Genomic DNA, 16,653 nt, shown 5'->3' on the forward strand with positions numbered 1-16,653 from the left:
TTCAAGGCCAGGTTAGGCAGGTGGAGCTTTGAGCAACCTGGTGTAGTGGCAGGTGTCCCTCTCACGGCAGGGAGCTGGAACTGGGTTTTCTTTTAGGTCCTTTCCAACGCAAACCGTTCTGTGATTCTAATCGCATCAATAGCAGCAATATTTATCCTTTGGATCACGGGGGAGCAGCCTTTGGGCTGCGGGTGGCGGTGATGCTCTGGTGCCACCTCCCGCGCAGCTCAGACATGGCAGCCCGGTGGCCTCCGCCGCGGGCCGGGGCTCTGCTTGCCCAGGCGGCCGGCGCAAGTGTTTTGTTGCCTGGTTAAGGCTGAATTCTCGCTGTTTGGTAATGCCCTGCACACATTTGCCCCCCGAGGCACTGCGGGGCTGCTCTCGGGCTGAAATACTGCTCGGCTCTCGCTTCCCTTCTCCCTTCCCTGCGCGTCCGGAGCGGGATCCCCGCAGGGACACGCGTGAGATCACAGTGTCCTCTAGCGGAGCGTGTGCTGAAGGCGTAGTACAAGAGGGTTTGGGAACTGTAGCGCTTGGGTTTGTTTCTGCTAATGATTTCTACAAAAGAAGCCTGTTATTTTAAATGGAGCACGATTTTTCTTTTCTCTGCCCAGCAATGCAAGTGAATTTCTGTAGCTGTAGCGATAGAAGCAGAGCAAGATTTTAGAATTTGTTGAAGAGTAGGCTGTATTCTCCTGCTCTTTAACTAGAGTACTAGGCTGGGGAATAAAATAAAGATGGGTCTTTAAAATAAGATGATAGTAAAGTCATATGAGAAACAGAAAAGTTAGAAGGTGCTACACACATGTCTAGCAAATAAGAAAATAATGTCAGTATCATTCGAAATATTTCCTGATTTAAAGCCTCCCCACTCTGGATGTGAACAAGAATCCCTGGTATTCTTTGTGCATTCAACCACAATATTGTCTGTCTTAAGTTGTCTCATTGTTCAGCCTAAATACTGTTTTGATCTAATTTCTTCCATTTGTTTAGTGTGGTCTAAGGAGCCTCACAGTGTGTACAGGCAGACCTCTGCTGAAAAGTGTACATGCCACAGACTGCCAGGGTGATTCTCAAACTGGGAAATAGTTCCCTCAAGTGATATTTTCATAGGGAGATAACTTCTGTGTACCTTGGAAAGAGGTGCTGCCAAGTCACCAGCAAGGGCTGAAAGGGGATTGCAACTGGAGCAAGTTACTTGGGGAGAGGAAATAGGGAAAGGATGGAAAACATCTGAAGGAGGCATCAGAAAAGTTGCTTTTTTATGCTTTAAATCTTTACAACACTTTTATATCTCTTCCCTTCTCTGCCTCCTCCAAATCAGCCTTAACACTCCTCTGAGTGGAGCAGGGAAAGATTCATAATGATGACATATTTTTAAGGGAATTACTAGTTCAGGCCTGTCTTCAGATGACACGTGCATGAGATGCTTATACATTCCACCCTTTCAGTCACTTGTTTATTAAGTAGTATAATCAGAGGCTGTTAAATGCAAGAAATTGTCCCATCTGACCCTATGAATCTTTCTACATAATTTTATTAAGGAGTAATATGGTTACAGATCAGGAAGATGCTTTGAAACTAGTTTTTCTGTTCATAAAAATAAATGTCCTCATTGCCTTGATTGAGACTTTTTCCACCTGACAGCAGGCAGTTGCTGAAATGGTTTAGGACATGGTGGTTTGAATGAAAAGTTCAATGATATCTTTATGATATTTTAAAAGATTCTTGCAGGAAAGGTTCCATGTGAGTCTCTCAAAGACACATAAAAACTTCTCTAGAACTGACATTGCCTGCCAAAGGCAGTACTTTCCTACAGCTACTGTTTTCTATTGCATAAATTAGTGTTAGGTGACATGGGTGTGCTCAGCATAGATGCAACAGATGGAAATGCCCTACAACTGACATTTACAAGCTTAATTTTGTGTGTCTAGAGCTCTCTGTGTGTGGTTTTGCTAGGCAGGACATGCTTTGGTGTGGTATTGACTGTTGGTTTTATCAGCTTGGTTTGGGTCAAGTGCATTTAGCAAAAGAAGTAAAAAGTGTGAGTGAGATCTTTCAGACTGAGCCCAAACACAGGTTTTCTTGTACATAAAATTAAAGACCCCTCGAAAGAGTTAATTTCCTTAGTTAGTCTTACTCACATACACAGTAACCAAAAGAGCTGTAATCCTACTAAGGTCAAGGGTAAAAATGATATAATAAATCTTACTGTAGCTCTGCAATGCAGCAATGTTTTGATGGTCTATGACTCGTACACATAAATACAGGTGACATGCGTGTCAAAGTGTATACATATATACATGTAGATACATACAGATACTGGTATCTGATGGACTCTTACCCTTTAAATTCTTACCCTTAAAAAGGAAAAGGTGTTAATCTTTTAAAATTACTTTTTATTCTAAAGCATACATTAAATATGTCACATGCCAATTTACAGGTGGTGACCTTGTTTCACAGTACTGAATGATTCAATTTTCTAAAGTGGTTTCTAATCCTGTGGTCTCTGATTTTTTTTAGTGTCTCTTTCTAGATATCTGATTTCTGAGATAATGTTTTCTATGTGAAGATACAGATACCAGCTGTGGCATAAGGTCAGACTAACATGAAATGCAAACCTTGAAGCAATCGAAATTTCATGCTACTCATGGAAGTGTGGGCCACAATGTATCAAAACATCATTAAATAAGTTTCTCTAAAGTCACAGAAAAAATAAACTGGTTTTACTGAACTGCATTCTTCTCTTTGGAATATGTTTTCTGTTCATGGCACAGGCCATGTATACATCTATATATGTATTATATTGAACTGTGAATGTTTCTTTTGCTTCAGAATACAAACCTCGATTTGTTCACACTCGCCAAACCCGGTCCTTGTCTGTGGAATTTGAAGGTGAAATATATGACATAAATTTAGAAGAAGAAGAGCTACAGGTGTTAAAGACCAGAAGTATCACCAAGCGTCACAATGCTGAAAATGAGGAAGAAGCAGAGGAAACTGCTCGTGCTGCTCGTGACACAATGGTCGCTGATGGCACTGATGCTATAGGTCAACCCAGCTCTGTCAGAGTGACACACAAGTATGATTGCTTTCTCTATATGGCTTTTTTTTGTTGTTTCTTAGAAAAAAATCTTCATTTTCTGATTTTTCTCTTTCTCCCTCCATGTCATATTTAGGAACTTGAAACTGCCAGCGCAGATTTCAGATAAACCTGAGCTGTATTTTTTAGGAAGTGAAATCATTTATATTTAGTGTGTATTTTAAATGGAGGTCTCTAGTTCAGGTTTTATTTCTGAGGAGGAGTAGGCATCTGCAGAGGGAAATTCATTCTTCATATCAAAATATGCATGTTATGATGGATTCATCACCCTGTTAAGCTGATGCTCCTGCTGTTCATTATAAAGTCTAGACTACCAGTTTAGCATAGAGGCCTAAATCTGAGATGACTGAAGTTCCACTCTACACGAGGAAGATTAGGTCAGTTATATCATGTTTCTTAATCCTTAGTTGTTTGCAGCCATTAACATTAGCTAAGATACATCAGACCTGTTTATTCAAGATACACTAAAACTGAATGAAAAGGTGCAAACATCTCAAATTAATTTTTAGTTTAAAAATGTTAATATGATTGGTTTGAAAAGCCAGGAAGATGCAGGCAACAAAAATCTTTGTTTAATCTCTTTTATTATATTTAAAACATAGAAAGATTTTCTCTCTTTTCTTCTTTTTACATTTTTTTAGGGAAACACAAAAGTTAGTTTAGAACAGTAAAAATTATCCTTTCTTACATTGATAATTTCCAACCATGGAATTAATATAGCTGTAAATAATTTTCCAGAAAAAAGGTTATTATTTCTCCATAAAGTGTTTTGACCTTTACAGAACAGTATTGCTTTCAGAATTCTTTGAGTGAACAAAAAACCAGCATAGGATTGCATGGGGAGAGATAAACATCTACATCTTTTTTTCTGTTATTCTTCTCAAAAATTAAAAGAAGGGTTCTGATGAAGCAGGACCCTAAAATAGTTCTATCTATAAATAGATATTTCTAACTAAGGTATTTCTTCTTGTCAACATGATGACTTTGAAAGCCCAGCCTGCACTCTGCTGGATTTTCTATCTCAGTCCACTGCCTCGGTCTTTCTTGTGCTTTTTTTTCCTTTTGGTAGAGCTGTTTTTTCAAACACTGTTGTGAATGATTTTGTCCTTACAATGTCTTTTAACTCAAGTTCTCTGTAGACTTTTTGTTTAACCACCTGTTTGAACTCCTTCCTCTAACTTTGGTTCTTGTTGGTCTTTACTGATTATATTGATCTTCAGCCCTCTGGCTGTATGTTCTCCTCTTGAGTGTTTTGCCTGCTGGGAAGATGGGCTACACTCATGTGGCAAGAAGAATAGATTTCTCAGCAGCTGGTGGTTAAATAAACAATGACACATTTGATTAACAGGAGGCTTTAAATTCTTAACAGATTTTTACTTCAGTTTCAATTTCATTTCTGATTGATTAAGAATGTATTTCATTTTTTGCTTAGCAGGCACAGACCATCTGTCATGGATGATGAAGTTTTTTTCCAGAGAAACCAGATCAAAGCAATTGTTATTATTAAGTCAACACAGGAAGAACTTGTAGATTTTTTTTATTTACTAGCAGAATATAAAACATAATTGATTATGAATGTTGGAAGAAAGAGAAAAAATGGGTGGGCAACTGGGAAATGACTGACCTTCTTTTTCCTATTTCTTAAACTCACATCTACAGATGTTTCATTCTTCCAAATGATACTATTCACTGTGAGAGGGAGCTGTACCAATCTGCCAGAGCCTGGAAGGACCACAAGGCTTACATTGATAAGGAGGTAAGAGGTATTTTAAAATCTCAGTGAAGTCTTTACACTGCTATCTTTTCAAAGAATAATTCTAAGTCAGAAATATTCTCTGCAGATTGAAGCTCTCCAAGATAAAATTAAGAATTTGAGGGAAGTTAGAGGACACCTAAAAAGAAGAAAACCAGATGAATGTGATTGTAGTAAACAGAGGTATGAGAGATGGCACTAAATACTGAATGCTACACTGATTTCTAAGGTTTATGCATTTTCCAGGGGTTTTGAGATGGAAAATAAAAGAACAAAGCTTTATTGATATTTATAACCATTGTAGGCCCCTATTTTAATTATATATGGGTAGAAGCTACTGTGAACCACAAGAAGATAAATTTTAACATTTTAAGATTAAAAATGTTTGCATTCTACTAGCATGTTTGAATCCAGTTGTAGTTCTGCTATAACCTAGCATAGGAACACACAGATATAACTTTGGTAAATGAAGTGAAAATTGTGAGTCATTCTGTATAGTTCCTTAAGAAAATGCCAACGATAGTATATTTCTGTTTCGGTTTTGTGTTGAAAATAGTTTCATGACTTAATAATTCCTAAAATTTTCCCTGTAGCTATTACAACAAAGAGAAAGGGGTAAGGGCCCAAGAGAAACTCAAGAGCCATCTTCATCCCTTCAAGTAAGATTGTTATTAACCTCTTATTCTCACAGTTAGCTTTTTGGTGACTAGAGAAATACAGCTTTGGGGATTTGGGGAGTTTTTTGGTTTGGGTTTTGTTGGGTTATTTGTGGAGAGAAGAAGGGACGAGCTGAGGGGAAGAACAGGTCACACTTGGTAAGCTATCACAAGAAACCTTCAGTAGTTTTGGACCAATTTGTGAAAGTTTATGGACAATATTTCTTCAACCTGTTGATAGAAAAAGGATGAAAATAGTATTATCAAAACCAGATCAATATTATTTTTTAAAGATCCAGTGAAACCTAAATGCAGCAGTGCATCTTTTCTCATGCTCGCTGAAGAGAACACCTTATCTTAACAGCTGGGGAAGCTGAGCTAGAAGGTCACTTTCTCATCCTTCCGCCTTTATAAAATCCAGAAAGATGTAAAAACTGCTAGATCTTAGCAGGTAGAACAAAGTTCTTAGTCAGACATACCCAACTTCCTCTCTGAACAGAGAAGCAGCACAGGAGGTGGATGGCAAACTGCAGCTGTTCAAAGAGAACCGGAGACGGAAGAAGGAGCGGAAGGGGAAAAGGCGCCAGAAGAAGGGAGATGAGTGCAGCCTGCCTGGGCTGACGTGCTTTACCCATGACAACAACCACTGGCAAACAGCACCATTCTGGAACTGTAAGTCTTATGGCAAAATGCAGATGTGATCCAGGCTATCCTCTGCTGTATTACTAGTTTTCCACTTCATGCAATCAAAGAATTATTCTGACCTTTAATGCTGTCAAAAACTTCAGCACATAAAAGGTCTACTTTAATTTTAACGTTTTTATTTCAAAGTATGTAATAAACAACTTATCGTGACCAAAATGCAGATACTGTCCCTTATGAATTCTTCCCATTACTCCATTTTTTTATGCTAAAATAGTTTCAAAATCACAACTGCATAGCCCTTGTGTATATGAACAAAATATTAGAGGTAAAGCATATTTTAAATCTCTTTAAACTTCATGGTATACAGATTACTATTCTGTTGAGACATACTTCAACATTTCTCAGTATTCGGCATTAACAAACAATACTTTTCTCATTTTTGATGGTGGAGAAAGAAAAGTGATTGAAAACTTTATTTTCAAAAACTTCAAGATCAGGTGAAAATTAAGTTACAATATATTTGACTTGAAGCTGAAAATTTGCTAAGAACAACTTTTCATTTGGAGAGAGAAATTGTCTCCTAGTGGTAATCTGTTCTGATTGCACTGGGATTTCTGCTAATACATATTCTACATTTTAAAATATTTCTAAAGTAGTCATATGCATGTTTTTTGTTTTAAAGACAACAATTATATTGGCTAATTACTTGTTAACTGTGGAATAACAAAAAGTTATGAAAAAAATTCTCATATTGCTGTGCATTCTGGTAATGCTCCAGCAAGAGTCATGGGGTAAAAAAAGTCCTTTTGGAACAGTCCAAAACTTAAAGAAGAGCTAACGTATTATACAACAGTTACTGTTTTTATGAAGTCTGTTCAAAACATTGATACTGTTCACAGCTTGTCACAGTAACCAAATCTAAATAAATCTAAATAAAAATCTAAGGCAAGGCTAGTATTTTATTATTGTGATTAAAGGTACTAGTAGAAGAAACAAGCATATTATTTTTCACTGAAAACTAATAACTTGTTTCTTTAATTACAGTGGGCTCCTTCTGTGCTTGCACAAGCTCCAATAACAACACTTACTGGTGTTTGCGAACTGTTAATGACACCCACAATTTTCTCTTTTGTGAGTTTGCAACTGGCTTCTTGGAATATTTTGATATGAACACTGATCCCTATCAGGTAAACCCCTTTTCCTGTTACAAAATGTCATTCACCAGGCTCCTCTAGGGTTTTTTTAAAATTTTTGTTAACAAGTATCATTTCCCTTCATTCCTCTCTTTCTCAGCTGACCAATACAGTTCACACAGTGGAAAGAGGCATTTTGAATCAACTACACATCCAGCTGATGGAACTGCGAAGTTGTCAAGGTTACAAGCAGTGCAATCCGAGGCCAAAGGGACTTGAAACAGGTACAAGAGAAATAGAAATGTTTATTTCCATTTTATTAATATTTTTTTAATCTACTTTAGCTCAAATTGTATCCATGAAGTGTCACTCTCCTAAGTGTTGCTCTGAAAAATTTAGAATTATCCATATACACCATCCTGCACAGCCACATGACCAGGAAACTTCTTTGTAAGTTTGCACAGGTTACTCTTGCCATCTTGGTGTTGATGGCAAAAACCATCATTTGACAGAAATGCTGCAGAAGGGAAATCGTTATTGGAGCTATAATGGCCACATGCAAATCTTCACAGCTATAACTCTTTTCTCCATTGCAGGCTTTATTTCATTAGCTTTTGCCTCCCAGTATTGGGTGAGGTGTTAAATCCAGTGTTTATTTCAAATGCTGTCTGCCTATATGAACAACTACAGGTTCCCTACCAAAACTGAGACTTAACGTGGCAAACTTCTAATCAGCAGTAGTCTTCTTCATTTTTGAAGAAAGCAATATTTCTTTACAAGAGTCTCTGGGTAAAAGAAAAGCTGGTTTTTTTACTTCTTGTCTCTGGAATTCGTTGCACTTAACTTTGGTTGATTGAACACTGTGATTTTTTTTTTTTTCCCAGGAATACTCCATTCTGCATAATTTGTGGTGTTGCATCTTTGTATCTCTTTCTACATCTACAAATGTTTCTCCTTTTTACAATATCTAATTGTTTGGGGGTTTTATTATTTTTGAAAACCTGTGGGTTTTCAGTTCTTTTATGTAAAACTTCCAGGAAATCTTTGTTGGACTGCAGCTCTGTCTTTATTTAACACAGTACATTTCTTTTTAGGAATTAGATGCTGTGCATGGAAAACTACATTTTGAATGGTTTTACAAGTTCTAAACACTAACAAAAGTTACTCTTGTATTTTCCTATATCAGGAAATAAAGATGGAGGAAGCTATGATCCACACAGGTATCCACACTTTTTTATTCTCCTCAGCAGCTTCTTTCCAAATAATTGCATGACTCCAGTCCATTTCAACTAATGTCTGTATCCTGCCATGTTGCACACAGCATAGCTTTTGATGCATGCACTTTCTAACTACTCTACACTGAACTTGGCCATTGTTTTTTAGATCTACCATTCTGCATTTAACGTAGCTCATTGTCATAGCAAGACTTCATACAGCTCATATTTCATGCCTGTACTTCTTAGATGTTTGCCCAAGGAAAATTACCCTGAAAGAACCACCTCTTTTGGGTTGCTCTTATGTTATCCTGTTGATTTTGGATGGGTTGGAGGTGTTTTTCTGGTTTTATTTAGTAAGTCTTCACAGCTGTTTTTCACATGTAAACCAAATACGCTTACAAGGCTTTCTGGGGTACAAGGAACCTAATCAAACCTATGGAAGCAAAGCAAAATCTTCTCACTGGCTTTAGGAAATGTTGGCAGATACCACTTTAAGCAAAAGCAGTGCGCAATATGAGCAGCCTGTGCTCAGAAGCCAGCAGGAGACTGTTCAATATAAGTGTGGCAGAAAAGTGAGGCTCCTTTGGGCTGAGACCAGATCAGACAAGCATGAAATGAAATTTCCTAAAAAGGTGTATTATTTGAACTGAGGAAAGGCAACAGGTGAGGGTTTTTATACCTAAAAAAGTATATGTAAAAGGCTTGAACCTGAGGAATACATGACAGACAGCTCTTCGAAAGTATATTTTTCTTTTTAAAAATATACTTATTGTACCTACATGTTTATCATGCAGAGCCCTGTTTCTCCTGGTGGAGAAACCAGTCAAACATAACATAAAACCCTGAAGATACTGAAAAAACCTGCAGGTCTTAACAGTACTGAGCTTGCTGCTCATTGAGCCGTACTTGTCCTCAGGGTGAAAGATTAACATCTGTGGAGTGTCATATTTAGACTGGGCTCCTTTTCACAGTTTATCATTTTTATACATTTTCATCTCTATGCACTGTAGAGGAGCAGCTCCTGATACACATTGCTTACTTGAAAAGTAAACAAGGGAGTCCAAGGGGTATACAAGTCTACATAAAATGTTTTTCACAGGGTCTTCTGAAAGGAACCTTGTCATTAGCTTCCAGCAGTCAGAGAACAATTAAACTAATGTATTTCAATGTACAGATCTCCAATTTAAGCAGCAAAATTTTGTTTTGCAGCCAACTTTGTATTTTTTCAACTGAGTTGTTTTGGGATCTAGGAAAATGATAAACTTACATTTGGTTTATATCCCACTGTTTGCATTGCTCATTACAGCCTGGTGGGAACTTGTTACTACAATGATAGAAAGTAATCCCTGTCATTTTAAGTCTTTCATTGGAAGGCATCCTTGTAAGTAAGCATTTCTCATTTTAACTACAGATCTAACAGAAATGCCATTTTTGAATTGTAGGATTGCATAAAATAGTAGAGGACACAGGATTAATCCTTAAATTTTATCTTCCTACACTGTTTAGTAACAAAAACATTTTAACTTCTGGTACCAAAGAACATACGATAAACATTTTACTACTGTGATAAATAGCAGGCGTGATACAATACAAGCAATATTGCTCTGTGCTATGACATTCCAGGCACCCAGTTATTCAATTTACACAGATGCCTGGGTTCAACATTTTGGTTCAAGCCCCATCTTGGTGGAGTGTGTTTTTCTTTTCTTAAACAAAAAAAACCAACCAAACAAACAAACCAAACCAACCAACCAACCAAAAAAAAAAAAAAACCAAAAAAACAAAAAAAAACCCCCAGAAACAAATCAAAAAATTAAATTAACAAACCGCCTTTATCAGGAATCATTAAAACAATCTACTAGAGGATCCTTTTCTTGCTCCCTGCAGAGAAACAAATGGAATAACAATGGAAAGTCATCTGAACTGCCCTTTAGGCTTCCTTCAGATCATGTAGATTCTGCACTCTGACCTGTTTCCAGTTCAAAATGCCCTGAGTTAGTAAAGCACAGCCTGTGTTGCAGTAAAACACTGGGACAACAGGCCCATGTGGAAATAGCCAGTACAATGCAGTTTGCTTTACACAGAGGGAGAGAGAGCTTCAGCACGGAAGAGTTGGTGTCACCTCTGTCCTTTGATGGACAAAGTGTGGCTCTGCAGATGTGGTTGATAACAGGATGTGTCAACTTCACATTCCTCTCTCCTCTCCTGCTTGTCTGAAATTTTTCAAAGCCACCAAGAATATGATTGTACCCACCTATCTTTAGTCTCAAAGGAGACGTATTCAAATCTCTTCTTAGTTTTGAGACAACACAGGCACAGAGCGGATCATAGAGGATGCCAGGGTAGGATAAATGGAGAGTAAAGCTTAACTAAAGCTTGATCTAAAAATGAAAAATCAAACAGCAAAAAAATTAGTAAGTTTTGTTTTGAACAGATAGCAACAATTTTTTCTCTTTTGGATCTATATCATAGCTGAGAAATTCCAAAATGTTGATCAAGGAACCCACTGCTGTGCTGTTTCTCAAATGTAACTCATCTGCACTTTCCCGTTTCGTACCTATATGTAACGAAATTTCTTACAGGGGAAAAAATCTCTTCTTTCCTCTCTCCTTCCCTCTGTATGCTTTGATTTCAGTGGGAAACTTTCCACGCTTACTGCAAGTTGTGGAATTAAACTGTGAGGTAACTTGCTCAGTCAACCAAAATAGCTCTAGGACTTTAAGACTTTGCTTCCCTATTTGTTTAACATGTATGAATACAAGTTATCTCTGTCTTCAAACAAGCTATTTTTCTCTGCTTTACACAAAGATCATGGAACAATTCCCAGTGCATTCCCAGCTGTGAAACTTCTCTGAGATTGCAGAAACAGTGCCACGTTTAGAGGGAAAAAAATAGATCCAGAGTGAAGGACCATGTAGCTCTGACTTTCAGCTGTTTTGTAGGAATACAGCAAACTCCTTGCTAATCTTACTCCTGTGCAGTACAGCCCCATTGCCCTGCTGCTGAGGCTCCTCAGAAACCCTGCTCCTCTTCGCTGGTCCCCAGACTTTCCCACTTCTCAACCTGCCACCGCAGCTCAAGCCTCTGTCCCACTGCTGGGGATGGGCAGCAGAGGCTCTTCTGAGCCCAAAAGCACCTTTCTGGCTGCTGCTTTCCCCCCCACTCCCCTGGTGTATCCCCAAACCTGTTACCAGTCAAACAGCATCACTTCTTTTTCAGTTCCCTGCCATAATATACCAACCCACTTGACTGTCCCTACAACAGTTTGTTTTCCTATACAGGCTCTGACGTGGCAAAGAAAAAGAAAAAAGAAAAAGACCCCTACCAACAGAAGTAAACCAGAAAAATTTATATATTTTTGCACTTGTGTTGTGGTTAATATCTTAGAGGGTTTAATGAGTAAATTCCTTGACAAAGCAGCCCCCTGCCGTGATGTTTTCTAGGGCCCCTTATGCCTCTAAGCACTGGAATAGTAAATCTTCTTTCTTGAAACCTCTGTGGTATTTAATTATCTTTTGTTTCAGGAAACAAATTATCCATAATTTGACTTATGAAGATGGCTCTCATGTGGCCATGCTATGATTTCATTTCTCTTGTCTACTTCAGGAAAGAAAGAAGATGCTCTGTCATAGTTGTTCAAACAAATCCAAAAAGCTTGCGTTTCTTCGTGGAACAGGAAGATTGTCTAATGTTTGCAAAAAAAAATATTTCTAGAATTTCATATTAAAAAATAAAATACTTAGATTTTACGTTGTGAAATATTTCCAGTTAAGAGCAAAGATTCAGGTGTTTTCAAATAAGGAAAGTGGTCTCCTTTTGGTGGGAACAGAGTAAGGCCCCACATTGTAAAAAAATCTCAAGGGTTTTTTCTGACCATAATGGTATTTTTCTGACTTTCCATGTGATGGACTAAATATTGGAGAAATTCTTTTACTGTGAAAACCCAAGCTAGTAAGAAGCAAAGAATGTAATCTGTGATGGAGACAAGTTGTATCTTCTGTTCCACTTAAGTAACAAGAAAGGGCAACTTGAAACACAAATTAATGGAGATGCCAAGAAGCATCTGTAGGGATGCAGGGCTCAATATAGATGAAGATTTGAGCTCAGTTCACACAGTTGGACTATAGCCATTTGAACTTCTAAAGTAATTGCTACTAGCCTACCTGCCTATACAATTTTCAGGAAGAGAATAAATCATTACCAATGAATTAATTACTAAAGATTGCATGCAATATCATTTATAAGGACAAAATTGTCACTTTCCCTGACAGACATTTTCATTGCCTGATTTGTCTTTCCTTGTAGACCACCTTGTTGATGAAATCTTATCAGTGAATCCAGTCTGCCCAGTGAATTAAATAATATAATGCCGTTCAGTGTGACTTTCCAGTATAAAATGGCTTCACACCACAGTTGATAATCTGAGTCACTATAGTTACTGTAGCAAAACTTTTAAATATTTTTGAAATGGGATTCTTTTGTGTCTTCACATTTTCTGGCTGTGATCAATAAAAAGTGCAGCTCCATTGTTACTTATAGACTCATATCTATGCCCTTTATTTACTTACTATTTGAAAAGGCTGTTAAGATACTTTTGAGAGCTTTTTTTTAAAAAACAAAACCTTAAGAAGGTTCTCTGTGTATATTTTAACACTATTTCACAAAGTGGTGCAGTCCTATAAATTAATTCGCACCAATTTTTGACAGTTTTTATTTCCCTTAATTCTCCATGTGAACTAAAATGAACGTTAACAAAATAGATTAAAACCCCCTTTGGCTATCATTTACTAAATCAAATGTGTCTGGTTAGTTTGTAGATCATATTTTTTAAGCTACCCAGAATCAAAATTCATGTGAGTATTGAAGTTCAGGTGACCAGTGGCTTTCAGATTGGTCCCATCTTTTATATTTAACCATTGTTTGGTTATTGCATATTTTGCTCGAGTGCTCAAGAGGCAAATGGATTATTTGTGTATTGAAACACTTTTCCTACCTGGAAATATCAGAGGAAGGACTTATCTCTGAATGCCATCACAAAGCCCCATTAGACCAGATTCTGTTCTTTTTTGACTCAGCCCAAGGATGTAGCAGGAGACAGGGGGGGTTCTTGGAGCTGTGAGCATATCCTAGGCCAGAACCATTCATCTGATGACAGAAGAGGTGGAGCATCTTACACTTTGAGCTACCTACTTTATGAGCAGTGGTGCTTTCAAGCCAATTGGAAGTAGAGACACATGTGGAAGATTTGCTTGCACCTTTAATAGTGTTCACCAGTAGGCTTTATTCTTTCTTTCAACAGAGGACAGTTATGGGATGGATGGGAAGGCTAAGCTGCCCAATTTCACTGGCGACATTGACTGGCAAGGACTGGAAGACTTGTACAGTGTGAATGAAAGTGTATATGAACACAGACACAACTTTAGACTTAGTCTGGCTGACTGGACTAATTACTTGAAGGATGTAGATAGAATGTTTGCACTGCTGAACAGTTACTACCAGCAAAATAAAACAGACAAGAATAACACTGCTCGAAGCAACGGGGATGGGGACGAATCATCCACACCGTTCACCCTGGTGGAAATGACTTCTGCCGAGGAGTCCAGCGGCCTGACTGCAGAAGAGTTGCAGCTTATTGTGCCAACAGACTTTGCAGCCCTTGCTTTGAGCACGGTGAATTTAAGTCAGGAGAGGAAACTTGAATTAAACAATGATATTCCTGAGAAAAGTAGTTTGAATGATGCACACTGGAGAAATAGTCATCCAGCTGAAAAATGGATGGAGGATAAAGAATCGGACCGTTTGGATATGGATTTCAGTGGAAATGGCTTGATAGAGTTGGAGTCCCGGCATAGCTTCATGCTACAGCCCATCAGCATTCCTCAAAAAGACACTCATCAGGACAGTGACACTGTGGAAGATATATTTGAAGATCAAATGTATCTTCCCATGAGGTCTGATGAACCCTTTGTTCATCAGACTGTGAACATATCCATTAGGGATTCACCTGTCAGTACCCAGGAAGCAGGAACTTTCTTAAAAAAAACCACACAGAGTCTTGCAGGAGAAAGTTCACAAATCCTAAATGCAGAGGGCAGTGCCTCAGCTCCACTGTCCTTGGATTAGATCAAGTTGTAAACCATTAAATAAGTTCTTCCTTTTCTTATTAGCAAACTAACAAAGGTAATCATGACAACTGACATTCCACGTTTATTGTAGATACGTTTTGCAGCTAAATTGAGCCCAGTTCAGTATTTGTGCATTTTTTTATTCACATGCACTGCTCTCACTGTAATTCTCCACACTGGGAAGCAAGATTTCCAGTTTTCCATTAAAAGAAACAGTGTTAACTTTCAAATGCAGTAGCACCCTATCTGAAAGCTAAAAGCTATTTCTTTGAAGAGGACACTCAAGTTACTTTCGCTATTTCCAAATGATCCCACCATGAATGAGTGTTTCAGTTCACCCAATATCCCTGCATAATGTCTTTTTCATCAATTATTTTAACCACTGGCAATTCTTAATGCCACACTTTCAAGTAAAATGCACTTTTAATCTGTATGCCATACCATTTATGCATCTAATACCTTACAGTTTCTTAGTTTGCTTGTTGTCTTGTGAAATTGTGAAACCAATAAACAGACTGACCTGAAAGAGGTAAACACCATGGATTGTGGAAAAAGATTCTTCAAATATTATTTTAGCAAAAATATTGCATGTTTTTGTTGCTTTATTAAATTTACTCTCAGAAAGGTATGGCTAATGATTGTTAACTGTAGAAGGATTTGTTTAAATTGGATTGTTTCCCTATATGTTGATATTGCAGAATTAAAATTCCATTAATTTTTTTGACCTTTTTTTTTTTTTTTTTTCTGATACTGGTAGAAAGGTTTACATCAACACATAAATGTTTTTGTCACCCTGCCTGTTTTTTATTATTCTCAACAGTATCTTGAAAGCATTATTATAGTTTTGAGTCTTGAATTCCTTTTTTGTTTTGAACAGGCATTAAAGGGAATGATAAAATCATGTTAGATTTCCATTATTTTAGACACAAAAGGCACATGAGAGTAAACAATAGTAGTTTAGTAATAATTTTTGTTGTTGTATTCTAAATTTTTTCTTGAACTTTACCAAACATTAAATTGTATAAAGTATAATATGAAAATGACTCAGAAAATCTGTTACTCAAAACTTAACATTGTCCCTTGTTTTTTTTATAAATTTCTAAATAATTATGACAACAGCAACTAAAGAGAATTACCTCAAACAGATGTAATTCCACAGTGTCCAACTCATGGGTGTGTTTCCTACCTGTTACATGTTATTTTGTGTAGTGAATATTTTTTGGCTATTGCAAGCACTGCAAGTTAAACTTACATTCATTACATTGTATTTTAAGTGGAAACTTTTTAAAAAGCAGATTCTTTTAGTAGGATTTTAATAATTTTAAGAAGCAGTCTTTTGATGGACTCTGTAAATATGTTAAAATTACTAGTTCTTTATCTGATGTATGTGTCATGGGCGGATTGATAGAAAAACGTATTTATGGTCCTGAATGATGCTATTTGTACATAGGTCTTAAGTTACTAGGATACAAACTGTGTTTTTAAATCTTGTATAATATTTCTGTGATACTTTTATAGTACAATTCTGGCTTCGGGAAAGTCTAGAAGCAATATTTCTTGAAATAAAAAGTGTTTTACTTTACCTGCTTCAGAGAAGTCCAGATGATCCAGTTTCCTTCCTGAATAAGTTTTATTTCAAAAATATGTTAACAGTTTCAGCTTTAAGAATCCATCCACATTAAAAACAGGTAACAAAATAACACACAACATTCTGTTAGTTATAAGTTATTCCTGGAGATGTGAGTAATGTATATTTTGGTTGTTGTTGTTTAAGGCACGCTGTGATTTTAGTTTTTTTAATTCCAAATTCATCAAATCCTTTCTTGCTTGAACTCCATGCACCGAGCTGCACAACCAGCAGTTCCCAGAAGTAACGCAGTGTTTCATGGAGCCATGCCTTGCTTTGCTGCTTTCTCTCCTCACTGCACAGCCGTCCCTGGGACAGCAAAGCACTACAGACCAGACATGCAGGGCTCACCAAGAGTGAACCACAGATCTCTAGCCAGGAGTTGTGTCTCCTT

The 16,653-nt window shown here is 37.3% G+C and overlaps 1 protein-coding gene across 4 annotated transcripts in view; it reads left to right on the top strand.

The window, feature by feature from the left end:
* Nucleotides 1-16,204, top strand: part of SULF1 (sulfatase 1) — a 70,195-nt gene extending 53,991 nt beyond the window's left edge. For 3 of the 4 annotated variants that reach the window (XM_082284566.1, XM_082284568.1, XM_082284567.1), the window contains 9 exons: nucleotides 2,836-3,082; nucleotides 4,763-4,859; nucleotides 4,945-5,039; nucleotides 5,450-5,515; nucleotides 6,012-6,184; nucleotides 7,202-7,344; nucleotides 7,451-7,574; nucleotides 8,477-8,510; nucleotides 13,807-13,918. In XM_082284566.1, the coding sequence (XP_082140692.1) occupies nucleotides 2,836-3,082; nucleotides 4,763-4,859; nucleotides 4,945-5,039; nucleotides 5,450-5,515; nucleotides 6,012-6,184; nucleotides 7,202-7,344; nucleotides 7,451-7,574; nucleotides 8,477-8,510; nucleotides 13,807-13,837 (1,010 nt within the window). In that variant the 3' untranslated portion in view covers nucleotides 13,838-13,918. Of the gene's footprint in view, nucleotides 1-2,835; nucleotides 3,083-4,762; nucleotides 4,860-4,944; nucleotides 5,040-5,449; nucleotides 5,516-6,011; nucleotides 6,185-7,201; nucleotides 7,345-7,450; nucleotides 7,575-8,476; nucleotides 8,511-13,806 lie in introns of all 4 variants that reach the window. The other variant, XM_082284569.1, reaches the window with a different exon arrangement.
* Nucleotides 16,205-16,653: the final 449 nt, after the last annotated feature.

Source organism: Coloeus monedula (assembly GCF_965178545.1).
Source record: "Coloeus monedula genome assembly, chromosome: 1".
Taxonomy (NCBI): Eukaryota; Metazoa; Chordata; class Aves; order Passeriformes; family Corvidae; genus Coloeus; species Coloeus monedula.